This window comes from Hyaena hyaena, unplaced genomic scaffold, assembly GCF_003009895.1.
Source record: "Hyaena hyaena isolate Hyena2069 unplaced genomic scaffold, ASM300989v1 scaffold_254, whole genome shotgun sequence".
Taxonomy (NCBI): Eukaryota; Metazoa; Chordata; class Mammalia; order Carnivora; family Hyaenidae; genus Hyaena; species Hyaena hyaena.
Genome location: NW_024080890.1, coordinates 2,030,885 through 2,056,160, shown reverse-complemented (window position 1 = coordinate 2,056,160; position 25,276 = coordinate 2,030,885). Strand labels below are relative to the sequence as shown.

General features: G+C 53.3%; 1 protein-coding gene across 5 annotated transcripts in view; it reads right to left on the bottom strand.

The window, feature by feature from the left end:
• The window catches only part of C2CD2 (C2 calcium dependent domain containing 2), a 55,634-nt gene that overhangs the window by 19,362 nt on the left and 10,996 nt on the right, over positions 1–25,276 (bottom strand). For 3 of the 5 annotated variants that reach the window (XM_039245436.1, XM_039245439.1, XM_039245441.1), the window contains exons 3-8: positions 14,237–14,356; positions 11,708–11,812; positions 7,748–7,873; positions 5,681–5,804; positions 3,474–3,579; positions 771–835 (exon numbers count right to left, since the gene is read on the bottom strand). In XM_039245436.1, the coding sequence (XP_039101367.1) occupies positions 771–835; positions 3,474–3,579; positions 5,681–5,804; positions 7,748–7,873; positions 11,708–11,812; positions 14,237–14,356 (646 nt within the window). The remainder of the gene's footprint in view (positions 1–770; positions 836–3,473; positions 3,580–5,680; positions 5,805–7,747; positions 7,874–11,707; positions 11,813–14,236; positions 14,357–25,276) is intronic. The other 2 variants (XM_039245438.1, XM_039245440.1) reach the window with 1 other exon arrangement.

Below are 25,276 nucleotides of genomic sequence, written 5' to 3'. Positions count from 1 at the left end.
ACTGATTTAAAAATTGTAGATATTTGTTAGGAAGGAAGGAAGGAAGGAAGGAAGGAAGGAAGGAAGGAAGGAAGGAAGGAAGGAAGGAAGGAAGGAAGGAAAGAAGGCAGGCAGGCACCTGGGTGGCTCAGCTGGTTAAGCGTCTGACTTTGGCTCAGGTCATGATCTCACAGTTTGTGGATTTAAGCCCCGTGTCGGGCTTCTGACAGCTCAGAGCCTGGAGATGCTTCAGATTTTGTCTCTGCCTCTCTGTCTCTCTCTCTGCCCCACCCTTGCTCATACTCGGTCTCTCTGTCTCTCAAAAATAAATAAACATTGAAAATAAAAAGGTAAAAACCAGTTGAGTATATTCTTTTCCAAAATGTATGACTTTGGGGGGCGCCTGGGTGGCTCAGTCGGTTAAGCATCTGCCTTCAGCTCAGGCCATGATATCACGGTTCATGGGTTCCAGCCCTGCGTCCGCTCTGTGCTGACAGCTCAGAGCCTGGATCCTGCTTTGGATTTTGTGTCTGCCTCTCTCTCTGCCCCTCCCCTGCTCACACTTGTCTCTCTCTCTCTCTCTCTGTGTCTCAAAAATAAACAAACATTTTAAAAAATGTATGACCTTCTTAAAAAATGAAATGGACTTTCAAGCAAACATTGCCTTCAGAACACCAGTGTGCGCTACGGGGTCTCCCGCCCGTGCCTCCCAGCTTCTCCGGGGCCCCGTCAAGGCAGCTGGATCACCCCTCCCGGACAGCAGGGCCTCCATCTACCCACTTGACGCCCACCTTCTGATGACTGTTCATCCTCTGAAATCTCCAAGTACAACTCCTTGGACTTGGCATTCAACTCACTGCAGGAAGGACAAAGAATCCTTAAGAATGCTTTATTAACTTTTTGAAACAGTATTTTTTTCTCACTGTACAAAGAAATACAAATCACCATCAGTATAAAGATTATCTGGCCTCACGATTCCCAAATGGTTACCGTTACTATTTGGTTACTGGTCTCCCAGAATTCTCTGCTACTTCCTGGCTGATAACAGAGATATTGTAGACAGCTGCTATCTGAATGGGGACCGCTCGCCACAGATGGCTATCGAGAGCTCAAAATAAGGCGAGTCCAAACCAAGGGCCTGAATTTAATTTTAATTTTAATTGAAAAATTTTTTAATTTTGTTTTAAACTTTTTTTTTAATATTTTTTATTTATTTCTAGGAGAGAGAGAGAGAGAGACAGCGTGAGCAGGGGAGGGTCAGAGAGAGAGGGAGTCACAGACTGAAACAGGCTCCAGGCTCTGAGCTGGCAGTCAGCACAGAGCCCGACGCGGGGCTCGAACCCACGAACCGCGAGATCATGACCTAAGCGAAAGTCGGACGCTTAACCGACTAAGCCACCCAGGCGCCCCAAATTTTTTAATTTTTTAATGTTTATTTATTTTTGAGAGAGAGAGAGTAAAAGTGGGAGAGGGGCAGAGAGAGAGAGAGAGAAACAGATACACAGAATCTGAAGCAGCTCCAGGCTCTGAGCTGTCAGCACAGAGCCTCACGTGGGGCTCGAACCCACAAACTATGAGATCATGACCTGAGCTGAAGTCAGACGCTTATCCAACTGGGCCACCCAAGGGCCCTTAGTTAATTGAAATTTAAAGAGCTACATGTAGCAAGTAGTTACTACATCAAAAAGTGTAGCTACACGGGCACCTGGTGGCTCAAGCGGTTGAACATCCGACTCTTGATTTCGGCTCAGGTCATGATCTCACGGTTCATGGGATCGAGCCCCGAGTCGGGCTCTGTGCTGACAGCAGGGAGCCTGCTTTGGATTCTCCCTCTGCCCCTTACCTGCTCGCACGTGTGAGCTCTCCCTCTCTCCCAAAATAAATAAATGTTTTTTAAAAGTGTAGCTATGTAATTATCTAAAAACATAACATAGAACATGGTAGACCTCTCTCCGCCTCTGTAACTTTTTTTTCCACGGACATCTTTCCACGTCAGAAACTACAGAACAGCAAATCATTTTTAATAGGCATCTAGTGAGCCACTATGTGGCTTTATGAGGTTTTATTTTGTCAATTCCTTAACAACAAGCCCTTAATAATTGTTGGTTGTTTCCAACATTTTATAATTATAAGCGAAGATAAACATCCTTGTACATATATCTTTATAAACACTGTGTGATGATTTCCTTACAGTGTACTGGCCAAAAGGTATGTGCATTTAAAAGATTTTCTCTCTCTCTTTTTTATAATACACCTTGAGGACTTCCAGAATGTTCACCCCAATCCACACTGCCACTGGCTGTTCTCACTCCCCTCCTCTCTACCACCCTGTAAGGTGAAAAAACGTACCTCTTTTGTTTACACACTTGTATTTAACTATTTCTGAGACTGAACATCTTTTCAAAAGTTTCTAGCTACTGATAGTTCTTGCTTTCATATTTCTAGTTCATCTTTTCCCAGTTTTCTAAAGGAGTGCTCAGGTTCTCATTAATGATTTGTAAAAGCTCTTTATAGTATAATGGGATGTCAGTGGCCGGTATTTTTTTCTAATTGTTCACTGTGTAAGCATCAGAACGCAATGGATTTCTATAGAGTTAGTCACTTTACCGAAATATTATTTATACTGGTTTCCTAATATTATTTCTATCTGCACCTACTGTTATTTCTAATAGTTTTAACTGATTTTCTCAAGTAATCTAGACATGCAGATAGTATCACCTCCAGGTAACGATTCGTTTCGTCTCTTCCTTTCCGACACTTGAACATTATTTCCGTTTCTCATCTCCCTGTACTACCCGTCCTTCGAGAACAAAACAGTGGGCATCTTTCTCTTGACCCTCGTGGGAAGTACTTCTGGTACTTGTCATTTACAGCCATTTCTTTTATCTTATTAAAGAAATGGCCGTAAATCTGGTTAAGTGTTTAAAATTAGGAATGGGTAGGAAACATCAGGGACTGTCTTTCGGACGTGTACCGAGATACATTTGCTTTCTGCTTTGATCTAGCAACACAATGAATTCTGTTAGCAGGTCTCCTCCCAGAAGCGCCCACACATTCCCGGAATGAGCCCCCTCCCCCCGAGTCCTGCTGTATGGATATTAACGTGCTGTGGGCGCAGCTCGATGATACATTGCTCGGGTTTCCTACACCTTCTATACATTGCTTTTCCCTTGGCCTGCTCCCTGCCAGGCTCTGGTATCGACCGGAAGTTTCCTCTATTCTGCTCCAGGCGGCGAACCTTTCTAAAGCGAGCCCAGCAACAGTGCTCTCCGGTCACAGATGAACATGGGCGAGGAGACCCACACCCAGGGCTGCCTTCCGGAAAAAATCCACGTCCTACCTAAAACTACCTCAGATGTGTACCATGCATTTAGAAAACTTTAGTTCTTTATTTGTTTGGTGTGAACGGTGGTACAAACGGCTTTCAGGATTTGGCAGTCTGCAACAGGTGCAGCTATACAAACCCAAGCCCAAGGTAACCAGGCTGTACGCACAAGGTGAATTCTTCTTCCCAGGTGAGGTCCGTGGCATTTTTCGTGAGGGCGCTGAACTTCTGGATGGGATCATTCAGCCGCACTATGCACTGTGGGTTAATGTTGCCTGTGATCGAACAAAGGGATATTTTTATTTTTTAACCACATTACATTGCATACACGTTTTGCATAAAACAGGCTGAATTAAATGCCTGAGGTCTTGGCTCACCCCCTTCTGAGGGAATATTCTTTATTCCCTTTGCCATGAGCAACTCTCAAAGCACCGCGTTGGAGGTTTAAGTTTCTCTATCCCCAACTTGGGATCTGTTGGTCTGGATGGACCCCCAAGTGCCCTGCCCCTGCCCTGGGTGGGGTGGGGGACACCCCCCAAGGGCGACGTTACTACAGAAGATGTGCCCCCCCTTTTGGACGAGACTGACTGCAAAAGGAAAAGTCATCTGGGATGACTCCCAAGGGTGGGGGTACCCCGGGGAACCCATATCCCCACTGACAAGGGATGTGTTTTCACACGTGACTCGGCTCAGTCATTGATCCATTTAGGGATCAGTGATCCACGTAATGGAACATTTCCCTAGCGAAGAGCTGTCCCGAACATGAAGGTGTGAACACACCGCGTAGTCCGTCGTGAAGGTGTGAACACACCATATAGTGCATTGTGACGGTGTGAACACACCGCGTAGTCTGTTGTGACGGTGTGAACACACTGCGTAGTCTGTTTGATGGCGTGAACACACCGCGTAGTCTGTTGTGACAGTGTAAACACACCGTGTAGTCTGTTGTGATGGCGTGAACACACCACGTAGTCCGTCGTGAAGGTGTGAACACACCATATAGTGCATCGTGACGGTGTGAACACACCGCATAGTCTGTTCTGACGGTGTAAAAACACCACGTAGTCTGTTGTGATGGCGTGAACACACACGTAGTCCATCATGAAGGCGTGAGCACACCGCGTAGTCCGTCATGAAGGTGTGAACACACCACGTAGTCTGTCATGAAGGTGTGAACACACCCTATTGTCTGTCGTGACGGTGTGAACAAACCGTGTAGTCCGTCATGAAGGTGTGCGCACACCGCATAGTCAGTCACCACCGGAATGACAGATGCTCTACCACATACCACACAGTGTTAGGTGTTCGAGCACGTTATCTTACTAATCTTCACAATCACTGTTGAGGGGAGACACGGACTCAGATGTGCACCTGCCAGCAGAGGTGAGGGAAGGGACCCCGGCCCTGGCCGACTGGGTCCAGAGAGACATTCCCCTCGGCGCCTACAGCCCGCAGCCTCTGACGGCAGCATGCAGTGCCTGTACCCGAACAGTCAGCTAGGACCAGCTTTGCACAGGCTCCAGTGTTCACTGTGGACAGTCTGTGCTTCAGGGACCGGAAGGAAGTCCTTGCAGATGAGGTAAACAACCCTTCATGTTCTCAGACAATACAGAATTCACTCCTGTTCTCAGCAAAATCGGATCGCAGTGGAAAGTTGTGTCCTGTCCCACGCTGCTGTGCACGGGGGGGCTCAGCAAACGCTCGGGACCACCTAAAGAGAATACTCTGTTCGGGGCGCCCGGGGGGCTCAGTCAGTTAAGTATCTTGACTCTCGATCTGGGCTCAGGTCATGATCTCACGGTTCGTGAGTTCAAGCTCTGCGTCTGGCTCTGTGCTTACAGTGAGGAGCCTGCTTGGGATGCTCTCTCTCTTCCCCTCTCTCTGCCCCTTCCCTGCTTGCTCTCTCTCTCTCTCTCTCAATAAATAAATTAATTTAAAAAAAGAATGACTTGTTGTGCAATACTGGTCTTCACTCTGATAACAGCCTCTCCCAGCACCAAAGTGTCCTAATGGGCCAAAGCCCTTCTGATGCATCATAAACTGCCCCCGAGGCACCTCAGCTTCTAGAAGAGGAGAAGGTGTGTATCGTGTTATCAGTCAGGGATGCTTAACATCGATTTATAAGTTTAATAGTTCCGGAAAAAAAAGGGTGTGCCTTTTGGACTAAAGAAAAGAACAAGATCGGGCCGCATTCCTGTCTTCTCTCAGCCTTCACGTGTGAAAATCGGGACTGTTTTTTTAACTGCCTATTATGGTTCTCAGGGGGTCTTTCTGCTTAGAGGCAGGGATCGCACTGGAGGGTGGCCATGACGAAACCACACGTGCCCCCATAGGACAATCACTTCTGGGCCCAGCAGGGCCCCCCGGGCCACGTGCCTGAAGCGCCAGCATCGTGCAGCAGCGAGGCTCGGATGTTCTTCACCAATAGTTTGAGTTCATGGGCCCTCGGAGGCTTGGGCGGGCAGGGCTCCTGAGCGCTGGACGCGAGCTGCTGCAGGCTCTGCGGACAGAAGAACAAAGGGCAGTGACCGGGGGGGGGGGGGCGGCCACCCGACGCCCCGACGCCCATCACAGGAGGGGTCTTCAGGACAATCTGCACGGGACGCCCGGCCCTGGGGTCTGCTCTGTAATGGCTTTTCCCTTCTCGTGGGAGGGGAGGGTCCCCATCAACCATAACCTCTCCCCTCGCACAGGAGCCTTAGATGCCCAAATAAAACCCGTGAGGGGCGCCTGCGCGGCTCAGTCGGTCGAGCGACCAGCTCTTGATGTCAGCTCAGGTCATGATATCACGGCTCGCGAGTTCAAGCCCCGCATCGGGCTCCGGGGTGACAGCGTGGAGCCTTTGTGGGAGTCTGTCTCTCCTTCTCTCTGCCCCTCCCCTGCTTGTGCGCACCCTCTCAGGGAACATCCAGGTATGGTCTGGGCGGGGCCCGAGGCAGGTGCCAGAGGCAGGAGCAGCAGGGACCAGCCACCGTCCTCAAGGCTTTTCCAGCGGAGAAAAGGCTCCTCAAGCCTGGAGGACCCCACCTCAAACCCTTTCCCAAATTTGCCTCCTCCCTTCCCTCATGGCCGCGAGTGCTCTTTAAACGGGGCCCCTTAGGTGCAAAGGTCAGGGAATCCTGGAGAGGCCACTCTGAGACATTGCAGGGCTCTGTGCAAAGGGACCCTGGGGGCTGATTCGACCTCGGGTGTTTTGGGGGGAAGCTTACCAACATCTCAGAGTCACCATTAGAAAACACTGTGGTGGGGGCACCCGGGGGGGCTCAGTCAGTTAAGCGTCCGACTCTTGATTTTGGCTCAGGTCGTGATCTCATGGTTTATGGGTTCGAGCCCCATGTCGGGATCTGTGCTGACAGCTCGGAGCCTGTTTGGGATTCTCTCTCTTTCTCTGCCCCTCCCCTGCTTGTGCTCTCTCTCTCTCTCTCTCTCTCTCAAAATAAATAAACTTTAAAAAAACACTATTGTAAACCAGGATGCTGCTAACCGTGAGCGGCAAGAAGCAGTCATCGCAAAAGTCCTTAAGATTCAAGTCCACGAGCACTGAGGCCTGAGCAATCACATGCCTGGGATGGAGATGCAGTATTTCAATTGTATGGGCATGATGGTCAATTTTAAGTGTCAACTTGACAGGGCAATGGGGCATGCCGCTATTTGCTCATTGTTCTGGGTGTTGCTATGAGCGTGTTTTTGCATGAGGTTAACATTTAAATTAAAAGACCAAGTAAAGAAGATTGCCCTCCCTAACATGGGTGGGCCTCATCTAATCAGGTGAAGGCCTGAACAGAACAAAAGCCAGCCTTCCCTGAAAAAGAGGAGATTCCTCGAGCCTGACTGCTTTCCAGCCTGGATATCTGTTTTTTCCCTGCCTTTAGACTTTAATGGGAACATCAGCTCTTCATGGATGTCAAGACAGCTGGCCCTCAGACAGGAAGTGCACCTGGGCACTCCTGGCGTCCAGCCTCCTGACTCACCCCGCAGGTCCTGGGACTTGCCTGTTCCTTACAAGTTTTTGTGCATGTGAACAGACGCACATTATATATAAATATATAAGCGGCTCATGCAATTACGGAGGGTATTATATAAGCCCCCTTGCTTTGAGGGCATGTTCTCATTGCTAATGGGGTTTCTGAGGTCCCACAGTCCTGAGAGGAGGAGACCCAAGGCCACGCGCTCTGAGGGGACAGCCAAGTTTTGGCTCCAGAAGAGCAGAGGGTCAAGGCTAAGTAGGGCTGGACCACGCGGAGCAGCCCAGACACCTGTTCCTTCCATCCCACGGGGCTTCGGGCCCTGAACTTGAAGCTGGTCCAGACGGACCAGCAGGCAGCATGCACTCCGGCCCCACCGCGGGGCGTGCGGGAACATGAGAGGCGCACGCAGAGTCTCCAGGAGGGGCACCCCGGTCTCTAACGGGTCGGGCAGCGCCCCCTCCGTGGACGGGCTTACCTGAGCTTCCCTCACGCCCACAGGCCTGGTGCTCAGAACCACCGACGGGGAGGCAGAGCCGACCAGGTGCTTCAGGATGTCCTTGAGGGTCTCAGACACTGCCGTGGCCGCAGCCGCCCGGTCCTGCTGGAAGGGGGCGAAGCCGCCGAATCACCTCACGACCGTTGCTGTGGGGCCGGACGGCAGGTGACAGCCTCCCCAGCGCACCCCGAGACAGAGCCCGCAGGGTGCGGCCTGGGCTCCCGGGAGGTCACATCAAGACCCGTGAGAGAGAGACTCCCTGGGCCTCATGTGGGACACAGGGCCCTGTGATGTCACAGCAACATGCTCCTTAAAGACGGTAAAAATAAAGACACGTGCAACATAGAAATGTGTTGCTATTTCTGCGTAAAGCCTTTGCGACAGATGAGTTTTTTCTGTCTTGTGTGACTGGTTTTTTTTAAGTTAAGTTAAAAAGTATTCCAGTAGATGAAAAGCCCGAGGAGAAAGACAAGCTTGTCAACGAAGAAAACGGGATGACTGACGTTATCAGGTATCAACTCCATAAAACTATAATAATGAATACCCAACAGAAATGTGTTCCTATGTCCCAGAATGTTCACAGAACCGCCATTCATAAAGCCCAAACTGGAAACCACCTAAGTATCCATCAGTCTCTAAACAGATACGTGAATTGTGGCGCAGTCAGCAGAGGAATGCCACAGCGGCCCTTGGTGTCCCTGTCACCTCTGGGGAAAACGCCCTCACCGCAGGGCTCCAGCCATCCCCACGCGGCTCGGGGGGCAGCACACGTGCAGGAAAGACCCCTGCCCCCAGGACCACAGACCTGCACAAAACCTCCTGACTCACAGGGTCGGAGGGGTCGCAGAGGTCGGTCGGCGGGTGGCTGGCTGGCCAGCTCCGGCTGCTGTAAACTGAGTCCCAACTGAACATCTACCGTCTGCTAGAAACTAATAATCATCAAACCAGCCGATACCTAGCTCACTCCTAGGAGAGGGCAGGCTCAGTTCTACGCACCTGTACGTACTAATTTAATCTTGGCAACGGCCTTGAATATCATTATTCCCACTTGAGCGATGAGGAAACTGACGCACAGAGAAGTGAATGAGCACGTGTAGGGTCACCCGGTGCATGAGTGGCGGAGCCGAGGGCCAAGCTCAGGCGTTAAGGCTCTGCGGTCTGCACGTATAACCACCACACTGTCATCTTTCCTTCAATAGAACCTCAACATACCGATTGTTTTCGAGTCAGGTGAAATTCCATCACATAAAAGTCACCATCTTAAAGCAGACATTTCCGTGGCATCTGGGACATTCAGGGTTGTGTAACCATCCTGGCTGTCACCCCCTTCCCTTACCTCTCACTCCCCACCCCTCCCCACCCACAGCCCCCGCCGGCCACTGCTCTGCCTTCCGCCTCTATGACTGGCGCGTTGCGGACAGCTCAAAAAAAATGGGATCATAAACCCGAGTTTCAATGTCAGCGTGTCTCACTCCACTGGATCTTTCCAAGGTTCCCCCATGCGGTAGCAGCTGACAGAACCTCATTCTTTTATTATGGCTGAAAAAATACTCCATTGTATGAACAGACCTCATTCTGTTTATGCACCTGAGTCTTTTTTTAACCCCGCCCCCAATTTCTTTTCGCTTCACAGGAGTGTTTTGGGGCGCTCAGACGCCAAGTTTGTCCCCCGATGAGCAGCTGGCTCTGGCCATCCACCTCCCCACCTGCCATCACATCCCCCGGGGGCTCAGAGGCCCCCGTCCTGTGCCCACCGGACCAGCTCCTGGGGGCTGGCGGAATTCTACACCCGGGAAGTCTCACGTCTCCTTTGCACGAGCAGCATGTGGTGGTCGAGACGCCCATGGGACGGGACGCTGGAGGGCAAGGTGTAAAGCACGTATACAGACGCCACTGTGTGCGTGAGAACAGGGAGTAAGATCGTCTTTGCAAAAGGAAACCCAGGACAAACACAAACTAATGAGCGAAGTACGGGGTGCAGGGGCGGGACGTCTGAGTACAGCATTTCGTGTCATTTCTGACCATCAAACCATGTTAACATTTCACATGTTCCAAACATGTATGTCAGTTTACAAAGGTGGGGGCCAAAGCCTAAAACCGAGTACTCGCGGGAGCAAAGGCACTCAGCTTGCGTCAGGCGGGTCACAGAACCAGGCAGAGAAAGAATGAACCCAAGGAGCGATGAACACCGAGGTCAGCGCCCTGCGGCGGGGGGGGGGGGGGGGTCCCCACGCAAAGCCGGGCACAGCAGTCTCGAACTCGGGCCGGGGCGGGGTCCGCGTGGCGGGCCTGACAGCCATGCCGCGCGGGAAAGCATATGTGCACGTGGGGAGGAAGGAGTGACAGGAAAGGAACCGGGGCCCCCAGAGAAACGGTGCGCACACCTGGTGTGTAACACAACAGCCAGAAGAGACCGTTCTGATGTGCACCGCTTACAAGAGTCACAAATTCAAGCTTATTAGCCTTAATAAATAAATAAATAAAATCTAAAAAGGGGGGCAGGGCGCCTGGGAGGCTCAGTTGGATAAATGTCCGACTTCAGCTCCGGTCAAGATCTCAGGGGTCGTGGGTTCAAGCCCCGCGTCAGGCTCTGTGCTGACAGCTCGGAGCCTGGAGCTGCTTCAGATCCTGCGTCTCCCTCTCTCTCTGCCCCTCCCCTACTCACACTCTGTTCTTCTCTCTCAGAAATAAATAAAGATTAAAAAATATTTAAAAAACAAAAACTGCATACATTCTACGAGACACAAAAGGTAAAAATATGTACGAGCGGGGCGCCTGGGGGGCTCAGTCCGTTAAACGTCCTACTTTGGCGTGAGTCATGATCTCACCGTCCGTGAGTTCGAGCCCCACATCAGGCTCTGTACTGACAGCTCGGAGCCTGGAGCTGCGGCAGATTCTGTCTCCCTCTCTCTCTGCCCCTCCCCTGCTCATGCACTCTCTTGCACTCTCTCTCTCTCCAAAATAAACATTAAAATTTTTTTTTAAAAATACATACAAACGATTAAACTCACACACTTAGCTGTGGTCACATCTCAGTAGCTGCACAAGAGACTGAACTGTGGCAGGGCTGCAAACCAGTACCATGAAAGCCCCTGGGAAGAAATAAGCTAAGAACCTGAGCCTTTGGCATAAGTGATGTTGCAAGATCTTTCCAGCAACTGAAGGTGACCCCAGAATGACCCAGCACGTCCACTCCCCACTTCCAAATTCATGTCTTCAAAACACCTGCGACAGTGGGAAGCGGGGAGATTCCGAGTTTAGAGGCCCCTTCGCAGAGGCCGTGGGGAGAGACGTGGGCCCCTGGGAGGCAGCCACAAGCTGCCTGGAAGGCGAGGGCCTCGGGGAGGGGGAGGGCCTGGCGGTGAGGCAGGGCAGGGGTGTGCGGGGGCCCCGCGGGGCCAGCACTGCAGGGGTTCCCAGCCTCCTCTGCACAGGAGTGCTTTCAACAATTCCTGGCCCGGGGTGCCTGGGGGGTCAGTTGGTTAAGTGTCCGACCCTGGATCTCAGCTCAGGTCATGATCTCCTGGTTCGTGGGATCGAGCCCCATGTTGGGCTCTGTGCTGACAGCGTGGAGCCTGCTTGGGATTCACTCTCCCTCTCTCTCTCTGCTCCTCCCCTGCTCATGTGCTCTCTCTCTCTCTCTCAAAATAAAGAAATATTTTTTTAAAAAATTCCCAGCCCAAGTACATCTGCATGGGGGGCAGACCCACGATTTCTCACAGCTGCCGCGTGACCGCAGGGGCAGATGGGTAGAGCCCGGCGCCAGATCCGCCAAAGCCATCCCTCCCGCCTTGTCGTGGCCGCCCCTTCTCAGGGACGAGGGGAGAAGTCTGCCCAGGGGGGCGCTGGTCTGAGCCTCCGCTCCCCAGATCGGCACTCACGACGCTCGTGCGTGCTCACACACACCCACAGGGAGCTCACAAAAACTTGCCCACTGACCTCCACCGGCGCTTTGGGCTGGACGGTGACGGCCGTTTCTGGAGTGCTGACTAAGGACCACTCGATCCGGATGTCGTCTCTCTTCTCTTTCATGTGGAGCTCCAGCTACGAAGAAACAAAGTTACTGGAGAGCTGCCCTTGCCACCAAAACCTCAGCGCGCATCCGTGCCTATTCAGTCATGTTCTTACACACCTGCCTGGCCTCCCGGCGCCTCTCAGAAAGGTAAGGAAAGCTCTAACCCCCCCGCCCCAGACCTCCCTTCGCCCTGGGCCCAGCCCCACCAGCGCCTTCCTCGGCCTCAACCCACCACTCAGGGTCCTCAGCGCTGGCGGCTGAAGGCCAGGTGTCACTAGACTCTGTAGTCTCTCCCATGAATGATTCTCTGTGCTTCGCAGGGAGTGTCACCAAGGCACGAAGGAAACTGGGACCCTCAGCCCAACCCCACACTCGCGCACTCCCCGCGGGCTGTGCGCACGGCCCACGGGCATTCGCATCCTCTCTTGCCTGGGTCCACACACACCCGCTAACTGGGCTCTGAGCTCTTGCAATAACACATCGAACCCGCCCCATCTGTGGGGGCAGAATAATGCTCTCCCCTCCCCCCACAAAGACGTCCTCACGCAAATTCTCGTCACCTGTGAATATGTGCCCTGATGTGGCCGAGGGGCTTCGCGGGAGTGACTTGAGTAAGGGCTACCCCAGGTGAGCCCTTACAGGGGGGACAGGAAGGCAGCAAGAGGGCCCTTCACGGCGCAGGGAAGACGCAGCTCAGGAACGAGGGGCCTCTGGACGCGGCCGACGGCCCTCGGCTGACGCCAACACCAAAACAGGCTCTCGGCCCTGCAGCCGTAAGGCCCCAAATCGTGCCGACAGTCCAGTGAGCAAGGAGCCCCCCACCCAGAGCTTCCAGACCAGAAGGCGGCCCCCGGTTTCACGGGTGTGGGACGTCGGGGTTCCAGAACGGGGGCGTGACACCCTGATGCTGTGTTACGCTAAGCTCGCAGGCCTTCGTTCTGGCAGCCACGGCCAAGCACACCGGCTTCGTGGGCCGGCCCGCGGCTCCTCCCAGAGCACAAGGCCCAGGCCTCGCCTCTCTGCCCCCCCCCCCCCCCCCCCCCCCCCCAGCCAAGGAGGAAGGAGCCGCTGCGGTAGCAGCGACTACTCAGGAGCCCCTGCTCACGCTAGCATCAGGGCAAGGTGAGCGAAGCCCCCCCGGGCCCTGGGACCCCGGGTCCCCTGGGAGAAGCGAGCTTCGCTGCAGCCCCCGAGTCGGCCTCCAGCCCCAGCAGCCCGTGGGGCCGGGTACCTGGGGAACAACAGAGGACCACAGTGTCCCCGCCTTGAGCATTAATGACCCGTCCACCCCCAGCTGCTCCCTGTGCGCGAGGGGGTCCACAGGGCGGGTCTAATGCGCCAAGAGACCAAAGACACAGCGGCTTCACTCGTGTCTGAGCTGCTCGGGGCGGCGCAGAACGTCTCAGAAACCCCATTTCCCCGACGGAGCTTCCTCGCTGTGTTCGGAAACAGGAGGTGAAGGTCGGGCGGATGGGTCCCAGACTCCGGAGGGATTTTCCAATGACACTGTCCCAAATTCTGGGGTTGGGGGGTGGGGAGCCAGGAGGCATTAACCACTGACAAGTGCATGTTGTAGCGCTTACCCTCCTCAACTCTCAGAAAGGAGGTGTTGGGGGGGGGTGCTGGGGAGGGGCCGCCGGATCTCAGAAAAAGGCCATCGAGGTAGCCAGAAAATCTTGTTCACCCTGGGAATGCAAACCATGTCTGTGTAAGAAAAGCGTACACAGGGGCGCCTGGGGGGCTCAGTCAGTTAAGTGTCTGACTTCGGCTCAGGTCATGATCTCACAGTTCGTGGGTTCAAGCCCCGCGTCGGGCTCTGTGCTGACAGCTCAGAGCCTGGAGCTGCTTCAGATTCTGTGTCTCCCTCTCTCTCTGCCCCTCCCCCGCTCATGCTCTGTCTGTCTCTCAAAAATACATAAATATTAAAAATAAATAAATAAAGTTGACTTTTTCCAAAAACTACAACCAGGAATGCCCAGCTGCTGAGCTGCAGAGGACGGCTGGCGGCCAGCCCTGGGTCCTGAAGCGGAACAGCTGTCCTCTGTCTCAGATGCCACTCGCCTCATCCTACCTGCCATCCACACCCCGGGTCTGTAGAAATGCCTTGAAAAACGCCAAGTCTCCCAATTTCGGTGAATGGCAACCTCCAAGTTCATTTTGTGTGTGTGTGTGTGTGTGTGTGTGTGTGTGTGCATGCGCATGCATCTGCGTGTGCATGTCTCTGTGTGTACATGTATGTGTGCACATATGCACGTGTGTATATGTGTGTGTGCATATACATAACACGCACACTTGATTTCCTGCAGATATAATATAATACAGAAGGCTTTTAAACTATGAAATAAATGATTAGTAAAATCTTAGGAAATCAGAGCCCCGTGATCACACCATGCCCGCCCCACAGGTTCACGAGCACTGTCTTCCCGTGACTCACTCCATCTACCCACACTCACCTGTAAGTGAAACGGGGAGAGCCGCACACCGTAGAGCTGGCGCCCCGTGTCTTCCGGGGAGGCGGGCCCCACACTGACCAGGAACTGAACAGCCTCGCCCACCACGTGACAGGACACCACCTGGTGGACGCACAAGGTATGACAGGAGAATTCCTTCGTTTACCTCTTTGCTTCATTGAATGCAATGATCAGACCTTAAGAGTTAGCAAGGGCGAGAATTTAGAGTTCCAAACCTGGATAAATACCCACATTCACGTATTTTCTATTACTTAGCAGTTTGAAAACTGTAAACAATACCGCAAATCTTTTCTTCCTGATGCATTTCTCCAGAGCTAAAACGTAGCTGTTATATTCTTTCCACACAAAAAGTTTTCCCTTGAGACTGTGTTCTATTTCTCCCCACCAGCTGACTTAAAATTCCCCAGACGTTTTCACATACGTATGGAGTAAAAGCCATTAGCCGTCTCTGCTCACTAAAAATGAGCCTTAGAAAAAACACAAGTGATAGATGTTATATGCACAAAATTTCAAAATATGCCCAGGACACAAGAAGCTGTTTCCACCTAAATAATTCTTAACCTATTGTGGTTTTCAAAGATGCGGGGAAAACTCAAAGAACATATGAAACATTAAACACTTAGGAAAGTATATGGCCTGAACAAAAGCAGAATCACAAAATGAGTTCGCTGAAGGACCCAGAAGACAAAGACGAGTAATTACACTGGGAATAAACCAGACTGTATTCCTGATCAAACCCACAAAGCGTTTTAGAGAGAGCTGTTACCGAACAGAGAAATATCAAGTTTCTGCCACAGAATCCCTCTATCGGAGAGAATCTTCTAGAAGGAAGGGTCACCCCGCCCGGAAGGTTGCCGAGCAAGTCTCTGGGGACAACTAGAGGCAGATGCCAGGTGTGCACGGGTGGGAAGAAGGGCTGGGCAGGGGGGCGGGGAGAGGGGCATCCGGCAGGTGGCCCGTGAGCCTGGCCAGAGCCGAGCGGTCAGGAGGCTGGGTGTGAGGCAGGAGGGTACCCCGCATTCCCAAGGGAACACTGCAGGCTGCCACTCGGGAAGGAAAAGAAAATTCTTTAATTCTCTGGTGGATTTGTCAGAATTTAAAATAAACCAAGTGGAAAGATCATCAAAACAGTTGCTTTGTCAGGCCGGCTATTTCACAAGGTTCAGGCTGGGACTTCTGCCCCCTTCCTCTTTCTCATCCGCAGCTAACTCCTTCCTTCCTTCCCAACCCAGGGGCCCTGAGTCCAGAGCCCCTCCCGCAAAGACCCAGCGCGATTCTACCCCGCCCCCCGGCAGGGGTCCGTTTCCAACGTCCGCCATGGAAGGCCTCGATGGCACAGGATGACAAAAGAAAGCCCTGCCTGTTCTCGGCACCAGGAGACACTGCACCGACCGACTGCACCCATTCTGGGCAAGTCGCCCTCAGAAGCCAGGTCTATGCGGATGAGTTTACGTACCTTCAGCCTGTCATTGCCTCTCCCGAGTTCACAAAAGGTTGGAACAAAAAAATGTTTGTGTAAGAAATGTCGTCTATTCATTTTAAAAATAAATGCTCTGTAAACAATCCTTTCTGGAGGAACATAGTTTCGTGCCAGAGGAGTTACGTGCACAAATGACATGACACGGAGAGCATTCGCTGTCCTTGGTCACAACAGCCTGGGCCTCTATACGGCTTTGGGCAAAACACCACAGGGTGCCTGCCTCTGTTATGTCTTTGGGGACTTCTCTACTAAGCTAACTAGAATTTTACCAATAAAACCCCACGGCTCCGGGATGCCAGGGAGGCTCAGTCGGTTGACCTTCAGCTCAGGTCATGGTCTTGAGGTTTGTGAGTTCCAGCCCCATGTCAGGGTCTGTGCTGCTTCAGATCCTCTCTCCTCCTCTCTCTCTGCCCTTCCCCTGGCTCTCTCCCCCTCTCCCTCCCTCTCTTTTCAAAAATAAATAAACATTTAAAAAACAAACACAAACAACAACAACAACAGAAAACCCTAAGGCTTCACTAGTGCTCTTGAGCAAGAACGAGTTGGTTTTCCTTTGTGTCCAGTTCTTCAGAAAGCTTCCCACTACTCTCTTCCTTGATACATAGATGGCCTGAGCACTTGATTAAGGACAAAGAAATCAGGGGCGCCCGGGTGGCTCAGTTGGTGGAGGATGGGACTCTTGATCTCAGTGTTGTGAGTTCAGGCCCCACATTGGATGTAGAGATTGTCTAAAATTAAAAAAAAAATTTAGGAGCTCCTGGGGGGCTCAGTCAGTTAAGCATCCAACTTCGACTCAGGACATGATCTCATGGTTCATGGGTTCGAGCCCCATGTCGGGATCTGTGCTGACAGCTCAGAGCCTGGAGTCTCAGATTCTGTGTCTCCGTCTCTGCCTCTCCCTCACTCACATTCTGTTTCTCATTCTCTCTCAAAAATTAAAAAAAAAAAAATTAAAAAAGAACAAATAAATCAACAAGCAGATTTAGATTTAAAAAGGCTTTAAACTTCTCAAATGCAAGGCTCCCGTGGTCATAATCAGTATTCTAGTCACGTCAAGAAAGTAAGTGCAATACTATGGACTCCGACCAACTGCAGAGTCTTCCCAGACCTACGGGTCCCGACCCCCTAAATAAAACCCGTCACACAGAGAGGTCTCCCTCCAACACTCAGCTGGAGAAGCTAACTAAATCAACAGTCTGAGCCCGCCTCAACATTTCCGCGTGGCCAAACAAAACGCTACTGGCGCTGTGGCTGTGAGCCCAGCTGGAGGGACAATGATGAGGGCCAAATCCTTGTCCCGGCCAGCCTCCGCCCCCTGCCACCCTGGGGATAATAATGCCCCATTTGTCAAATGGACAAGAACAAAATGGAAAGGCTTTCAAAATAAGTAATCTTCTTTTAGTGCATTAAGGTGTTATCCGCAATGGAGATTAGAGTCTCTCAAGCCCGGTGAACGGCGGGCGGCCGGCCTTCGCCAGAAGGCAGGACCACCTGATACAACGTTCTTCCAGCGAGTCAGCCTTCGCCGGTGGCCAGAATGTCCAGGGTTGACCTCTGCCTCAATAAGGACAAACAGGCAGAGACCCCGCTGTTAACTCAGAGTCTCCCCACCCCCAAACACGCCCGTGTGTATGAGGATCCCTTCGGGGGTTTTCAGGTTAGCTCCTCAGAGCACCCCAATTACACAGAGCTGTTTAAACACAGCTATTTGATCCTGAGCCCTCAGGCTTCCCACTCAGGTAGTCTGATATTGATCCTGGACTTTTAAAGTGAGATAGAAAATAGGGGCCCCTGGGGCGCTCAGTCGGTTAAGCGTCCGACTTCGGCTCAGGTCACGATCTCACGGTTCGTGGGTTCGAGCCCCGCATCCGGCTCTGTGCTGACAGCTCAGAGCCTGGAGCCTGTTTGGGATTCTGTGTCTCCCTCTCTCTCTCTCTCTCTCTGCCCCTCCTCTGCTTGTGCTCTGTCTCTCTCTCAAAAATAAATAAACATTAAACATTTTTTTTTAAGTTCGGTAGAAACAAGATCTAGTATCTGCGGTGGGCCCAAGCACTTCCCCGAGAACAGACCTGCCCTGCAGCCCCAGGGCAGGCTCCCACGAGCCCTGATCTGGGAGCACAGGAAGGGCCCCCTGAACCCAGACAGCCACCAGCCCACCTGCTTGACGCTGGAGACCTTTCTGCCAAAGCACGCAGACAACTTGATTACATAAACCATTTCAAAATCGTGCCAACAAAAACCAAACTGTGTGTTCCAAATAAACCCCGTTCCTCTCTACAGAAGAGAGCATCATGGAGGATGGACTCCATGGGGTGACGGGCCCAACGGGGTAGGCGTGGCCCCTCCCACAGACCAAGAGAGAAGGCCGGGAGGGATGCATCACGGGAACGGGAGGGCAAGCACACATCCCTGTAAATTGTCCGGACAGAACAGATGGAGGGTGGGGGCGCTTCATTCACTCTCTTGTGCTCTCTCCAGCTCCAGACCACAGGCTCGGATGGTCACACCCCTCCACAAATAGGTTCTTATCTTGAAACGGTATTCCTTTGGGTAGACTCGGGGCCGAAGAGTCCCAGGCCGGGGCACGCCTGCGTTTTGCTGACGCTTGCCAGAGAGAGGCCTATGATGGCGTCACATCTCAGGGCACTCTTTCCACGTTCCTTTCCAATTAAGCTTTCTGTACCGCTGCCTCAGCGCCTTCTCCTCCCAGAACACTCTAGAGAACTGGAAATAATGTAATTACTTCTGTCCCCACAAGAACCAGGAACACAGCCCTGAAAACGCCTCAGAAGGGCTGAGGTCACTGATCTGTCTGTGATCACGCATTCCAGCATCCTGAGGAAAGAGCTCCAGAATGAAGTGGACGTAAAGCCCCTTCGCTAATCAATCACTCAGAGCTCCCAACTCTGCTCTCTACACTCACCTCTGTAAATACTCTTTACGGCAGCACCAGGCTATGCTACTCTGGGATAGAGACTCAATTTAAAAAGTAAAATCCATTAGGGGCGCCTGGGAGGCTCAGTCGGTTAAGCGTCCGACTTCAGCTCGGGTCATGATCTCATGGTTTGTGGGTTCGAGTCCTGCGTCAGGCTCTGTGCTGACAGCTCAGAGCCTGGAGCTGCTTCAGATTCTGCGTCCCTCTCTCTCTGTTCCTCCCCTGCTCACGCTGTATCTCTCTGTGTCGCAAAAAAATAAACATTTTAAAAAATGTGTTTTTTAATAAAAAGATAACAAGTAAAATCCATTAGGGGGGCCTGGGTGGCTCAGTTGGTTAAGCGTCTGACTTCCCGCAGTTCATGAGATCGAGCCCCACGTTGGGCCCTGTGCTGACAGCACGGAGCCTGCTTGGGATTCTGTCTCCCTCTCTGCCCCTCCCCCATCTCAAAATAAATAAATACACTTTAAAAAAACAAACCAAACCAAAATAAAACCCGTTAGAGGGCAATATGATGAGAACATCGACAAAGTTAATCCTGTCGCCCAGGGAGAGATGAAATAGGCCGGGAACAAGATGGCAGCCCAACCCATGGAATGCTGGGCCGGCGCCCTTGGCACTGACGGGCGTGCCCCGGGCCGCACGGGCTCGACATCGTGCCCCAGCAGCCCTCCCCTGCCTCCGCTCGTTGGGGCGCTTCACAATGAACAACACGGCTTCCCAGGGAGAATTCCCTCCCAGGGACACTGTTACTGCCCGACGTGGTTCACTGCGGGCCTCAGCTTCACACTCGGCGAACGTGACACTCTCTTTCATCAACCCTGTGTTTACACGACACACACACACAACACGTCCCCTTTACAACGAAGGCGGGAGGCGGGCACCTGGGAGGCTCAGTCGGTGAAGCGTCCGACTTTCGATTTCGGCTCAAGTCCTTCATCTCTCTGGTTCATGAGATCAAGTCCTGCATCAGGCTCTGCGCTGACAGCGAGGAACATGCTTGGGATTCTCTCTCTCTGCTCCTCCCCTACTCGCTCACGGGCTCTCTCTCTCTCTATCTCTGTCTCTCGTCCGGAATAAATAAATAGAACTTTAAGTAAATAAATAAAATGAAGGCTGGAGGGAATTGGTCTTTTCCAGGTGGGCTGTCACTGCTCCCCGGCTGCCCCACACGCAGACACCTTGTCTGGGGTCCTTTGCCCTGACCTTTCGGGACGCGCTCGCCCAAGCAGGTGGAGCTCCCCGGAGGGACCGCTCTGGTTTCCAGGGTGCCATTCACACTGGGTCTCAGAGGGTGGGGCCCCCGGTGAGGTATCGCCACGCCTGCCTTGGGAAGGACCCCGGTTCAAAACAATTTCACAACCTGTTAGCACTTTTGCATAAATACCAGGCTAATGGGGTGCCTGGAGTTTCAAGTCACTCAAAGCAAAACAACAAAACAAAACAACAAAACAAAACCCAAAAACCAAAACACGACCAGGCTTCCTGTTTGTAGGTGGGGACACAACCACAGATGACCCAGAACTGCACCACGCTTGCAAACCGAGGGCCCCCGAGGCCTGGGAAGAGCACAGGAGACCCCGGGCCCTCTCGGAGTATACATCTCAGTCTACCAACATGTAACAGCCTCACGTAGCCAACACAGGCGCCCACAGTATACGACACACACCCCGTGCCGGCTGTGGGGTCCCGACATACAACGCGGGACAAGATTCTGGGGGAGGGGGGAATCCATGGAACCGTCTAAGCTCTGTTTGTTCCATTCTACAGAAGCAAAGGTGAGTTCCTTCCCTTCCTTCTCACCTCCCTTCTCCGCTGTCTCTCTCACGGTCGGGCGGGGGCGGGAGCAGATGTGAAACACCTCAAAAACATGCAAGACAGCATTGACACGGACCGCGGTGCGCCCTACTTCGGCCTGGAGGCTGACCTGGGTTCAATTCTAGCCTCTCCTGCTTAGTAGCCCCGAGTCATGTTGGCCAAGGGATTTAGCATCTCTGCCTCAGTTTCCTCCTCTGTACAATGGGCATGATACTTGCTCCGGCAGAGAAGTGTCTTGAAGTCTAATGAGGAGAGACGGAGCCCGCGGTCCAGGGCTGGTCACAGCTGAGAGCATCGGGGGCCAGGACACGGGCTGGCTCTCATTCTTCCCACACCCCAGACAGGGAAGGAAGCATCCTCAGCAGGCACCACCTTCCTACTGCTCAGAGAGAGAAGCAAGCACTCAAACAAACCAGACCCAGCCAGTGTCTCTGGGCTTCTCCATGCTGAGTGGGTTATTACATCTATTTACAACCATAACCTTCAGATGATCATTATACCATTAGAAGCCTCTATTTCGGGATGGCACTGCAGGCGGAGATAATTAATGCTTTCCACAGGCCACCCAGCCTCACACCAAGAAAGCCAACGTCCTTCACAGCCTCTGAAGATGGCTTCCAGCACCGAGCAAACTTTCTGAATGACCGTTACGTCCAAAGAGATGCACCACGCTCCCTAAAGGAAACGCATGGCTGTCAGCGGTGCCTGTCACAGCACGACTCTCAAAGCCTGATTCATCCTGGAAGGGCTTCCGCACGGCCTTCTTAGGCCTCTTACCCCCCAGAATCAGGCGTGGAGTTTCCACGCCCACGGACCTGCCGTGGAAGGGCTATTGGGACATCTCGCGGAGGAAGGGCTGGCTCTCCGGCCACGTGCGCTGGGGAAATAAAGGGTTTCCTTTTCTGGGTCAAACATTCTGGAGCAAAACTCTCCCAGGACACGTGCAGAGAGAGAAACGTAGGTAGACATTCGTCGCTCTTGTGTAACAGGATAATTACAGTCTGGGAGAAACAAATATATTCAGCGCATGTTGAGACTGGAAGAGAAGGCAGAGAGAGTCCAGGGAGAAAAGTTTACAGGCGATGCCTTTGGTGCAGAGGGCCCGCCTGGGAGTGCCTGGGTCCTGCCTCCCGCCGGGGCCGGCCGAGCCTGCACGCAGTGAGCCAAAGCGACAGGGATGTGACAGAGAGATGTCCCACCAGGCGAGCACAGGCTCCCTCCAAGGACAGAATTCCTGCAGAAAAATCCATCACCCACAACACCTTGCAGGGATTACTGCTTGAGATACATATCTGGTCTTTGTCCCCAGCTCCCGGCTCCTAAAACCATTGGAATCTCCCAAATGATAAGAGCGTTTTGTGTGCCATGGAGATGATTGGTGGCTGGGGGCCCACGCATGGCTTCAGGAGGGGGGTGGGTTACCAGAATGCCAGCCGCGATCAGGGGGCTGGAAACTTCGCCCCACTCCTGGCCTCCGGGGAGGGGAGAGGGGCTGGAGACTGAGTTCAGTCGTGATTTGGTAGTGATTTACTCAATTATGCCTGAATACTGGAACCTTCATAGAAACCCCCCGATGGTGGAATCTGGAGAGCTTCTGGGTCCGGCCACAGGAGAAGGTGTGGGGAGGGTGTGGTGCCTGGAGAGGGGGCCCTCCCCATCCCTTGCCCGTGCATCTGTCCCTCGGGCTGTTCTGAGTCTCTCCCAGTGCTGGGAACCAGTAATAGGAAGGAAATAAGCTGCCTTCCCGCATGCCATGAGCTGTTCCAGCAAAGCATCAAACCTGAGGAGTGGGAATCCCCCACTTTACGGCCCAGGCTGGAGACTGGCATCCGAAGGGGAGTGTCGTGTGCAGCTGTGCCCTTAACCTGGGGGCCTGGGCAGGCTCCAAGGTGATTACTTTGGCCCCTGGGGTCTTTGGGATTGTGGGAAGAGGTCCGTACAGGGGACCGAGAGAGCGGGGCCAGCCAGGTTCTGTTCCTCAGTGGCCTGCGGGGCTCAGGGCCACACAGGAGTCGGGCAGGTGCTCCCAGAGGGAGATCAGAGGCCCCACTCCCATCCAGATGACCAAGATGTGACTCGGCACTTGGCCGCCTTGGTCCAGGCTGGCTGTGTCCCTGTCATTAACTCGAGTGCCATCCCACGTCCCTCATCAGGGCTGAGGCGGGGAGATGAGAACGATGCAGGCTGAGCATACGGAGCGGCTCAGGAAGCGAAGGTAACGTCCTTGACACCACACATCTGCGTTTCTCTATAAGCTGTGCGGGCGGCCCCGAGGGCGAACCACAGGAGCAGAGAAAATACACAGCGAAGCTGACGGAGGCTTCAATGCATTTGGGCGTGTTCGGGGTGGGGGCGGGGGGTGGGTAGACCCTCACAGAAGAAGGGCACCGTTGCTTCCGCGTCCTGCCCGATGCGGTGGGTCAAGATCACAAGGTTCAAGGTCCCGGCGCCAGAGCACAGACAGGCTCTGGTGTGGTCCCACCTCCCAAGGCTCAGGTGTTGCAACCCAAGGTCACTGAAGGACAGAAACTGAATGAACCTGGCTGGCTTGGTCCCTTCAGACGCACGTGGTCAGCCGAGAGGCACGTCTGTGAGCGCAGGGCCCTCGAACCAGGGGTTTCCACACCCAGCTTCCCGGGAGCCGGGCAGATCCCAGCGGAGCGCCCCCCACTGGTCGGTGTGTGCAGGTCCGGGGCTGGCACTCGGCCCCCCTTCCAGATGCACTCGGGGGGGGGTGGGGGGGGAAGGGGGCGTGACATCTGACTGGCCGGCCTGGACCGAGGGCGGCACTCCCCGCAGCCGTGACAAGGCACCGACAAACTCCCATTTCTCCTTCGGCCAAGAAAACACGGAAGCCAAGAACTCTGAACAACCTCATGAAACGAAACAAGACCCCGGGTGCCCTTTGCCATTAGTCTGCAGGAGGTAAGAAGCTTCTGAGAGTTCGCTGCAGGCGGTGGGCAGCGGCCCCTTCCCGGGGGAGCAGAGGGAGGGGCCACGTGCGGGCACCGGAGGGCGGGCATCTGTGTTGGTAACCAGCGCGCACACTTCTGTGTCTGTGTTAAAACAAACACGGTCGCGCCATCCACCTCCTAAGCTTGCTTTTCGGGCGCTAAAAGCATCCAGACCTTCAAAACTGGTCATTGCTGGGTCCACCTCTCGGCTCCTTTCTCCACACCCCCGGGCCAGCCCTGAACTCTGTTCCTCCTTGGGGACTGTGTCTGAAAGCACCAAGCAGAGACTGCCCACTGTGAAGGGCTTTGGTCCCTATCAATGACAGGGAGGCTGCTCCGGCGCCCAGAGGTGCTTCCCAAGCAGGGGCCCTTGGGCAGGCGAGGCCGGCCGTGACAGCCCCCCTCCCCGTGTCATAAAAGCACGGGGCCACCTGCGTGTCCAGCCCCTCCCAGGCCTCATGGGCCACACTGGTCTCAGCACCCCGCCCTGGTACCACCAGTCTCCTCCTGGAGCCCCAGTGTCTTCCAGAGCCTTCCCCACAGTCATGGGGGGTGGGTAATAGAGTCAGAGACGTCAGCACTGGCGGGGGGACGGGGGAGGGGAGCCCTCCTGGGCCGCCAGGGTGCGGCAGGCGGGAACCACACTCTGTTGGCCAATTTGGGAGCGCTTGCTCAAGCCAAGGCATGCACCCCTGCAGCGCATCTGCTGGTGAGCCACCCTCCTGCTCGCGCCTGAGCACTGGGGATGGGGACCCCGTGGGTGCGTTGTGGCTGTGCTGTGCTTGTGGAAAAGAGAACACAGCTCGCTTATGCACCAACAGAAGATGGACAGAGAAGTTCTGGTCCAGCCAGAAGCCTGAGCTGTAGTTAGAGAGAAGCCACCGGGGGGGATCAATCAGTTGAGCGTCTGACTTCGGCTCAGGTCATGATCTCACGGTTCGTGGGTTCGAGTCCTGCATCAGGATCTGGGCTGACAGCTCAGAGCCTGGAGTCTACTTGGGATTCTCTCCCCCCTCACTTGCTCTCCCTGTCTCTAAATAAATAAACAAAAGAAAAGGAACCAGAGCAACAAACAACACTCTAGCAGGGATAGGGAGCAGATCCAAGGGGTGGGGCTCGGGGTCCGGTGATGCTCTCCTTCTCCACCTGCCTGGGCTCACGCACGTGTCCCTCGCTGTCTGCTAAATGGCATGTGTGCAACTCGACAGTAAAGGTAGGCAGACACAGGACACGCAACACAAGCCTTATATGTAAGAGGAAGCTTCTTAGGACTTCTCACAGATACTTTCCATGAAAAAATTTTTTTTAATTATTTATGGTATTTGGCCAGTCTAATAAGTAATTTCAACCTGTGAACAATCACGGACTGGAAAATGATCTCGACGTAGCATCGAAAGGCTTCAAATCTATGCCGTATGTACATATACATACACAGAAATATGTGCATTTTATTGAGATATAATTCCTGTATCGTTTAACTTGCCCATTTAAACTCTGCAATTAATTTTTTTTTGATGGATTTCACTGAGATGGACAACCAGCTTTGAGAACATGATCGTCACCCCAGACAGACACCCTGCATCCATGAGCAGTCAGTCTCCGTCCTCCCCCGCCCTCCCTCCCGCTCAGTGCCTGGTGACTTCGAATCTACTTCCTGTCTTTCCAGAAGGGTCCATCCTAGACACGTGACATAAGCAAAGTCACATGAGATGTGGCTTCTTCACTCAGGTCTGAGTCTTCAAGGCCCGTGCATGCGGCATGCGGCAGGGTCTCCTTTTTAGGGCTAAATAATATTCCAGTGGGTGGATCTGCCATATTTTATGTGTCTGTTCATC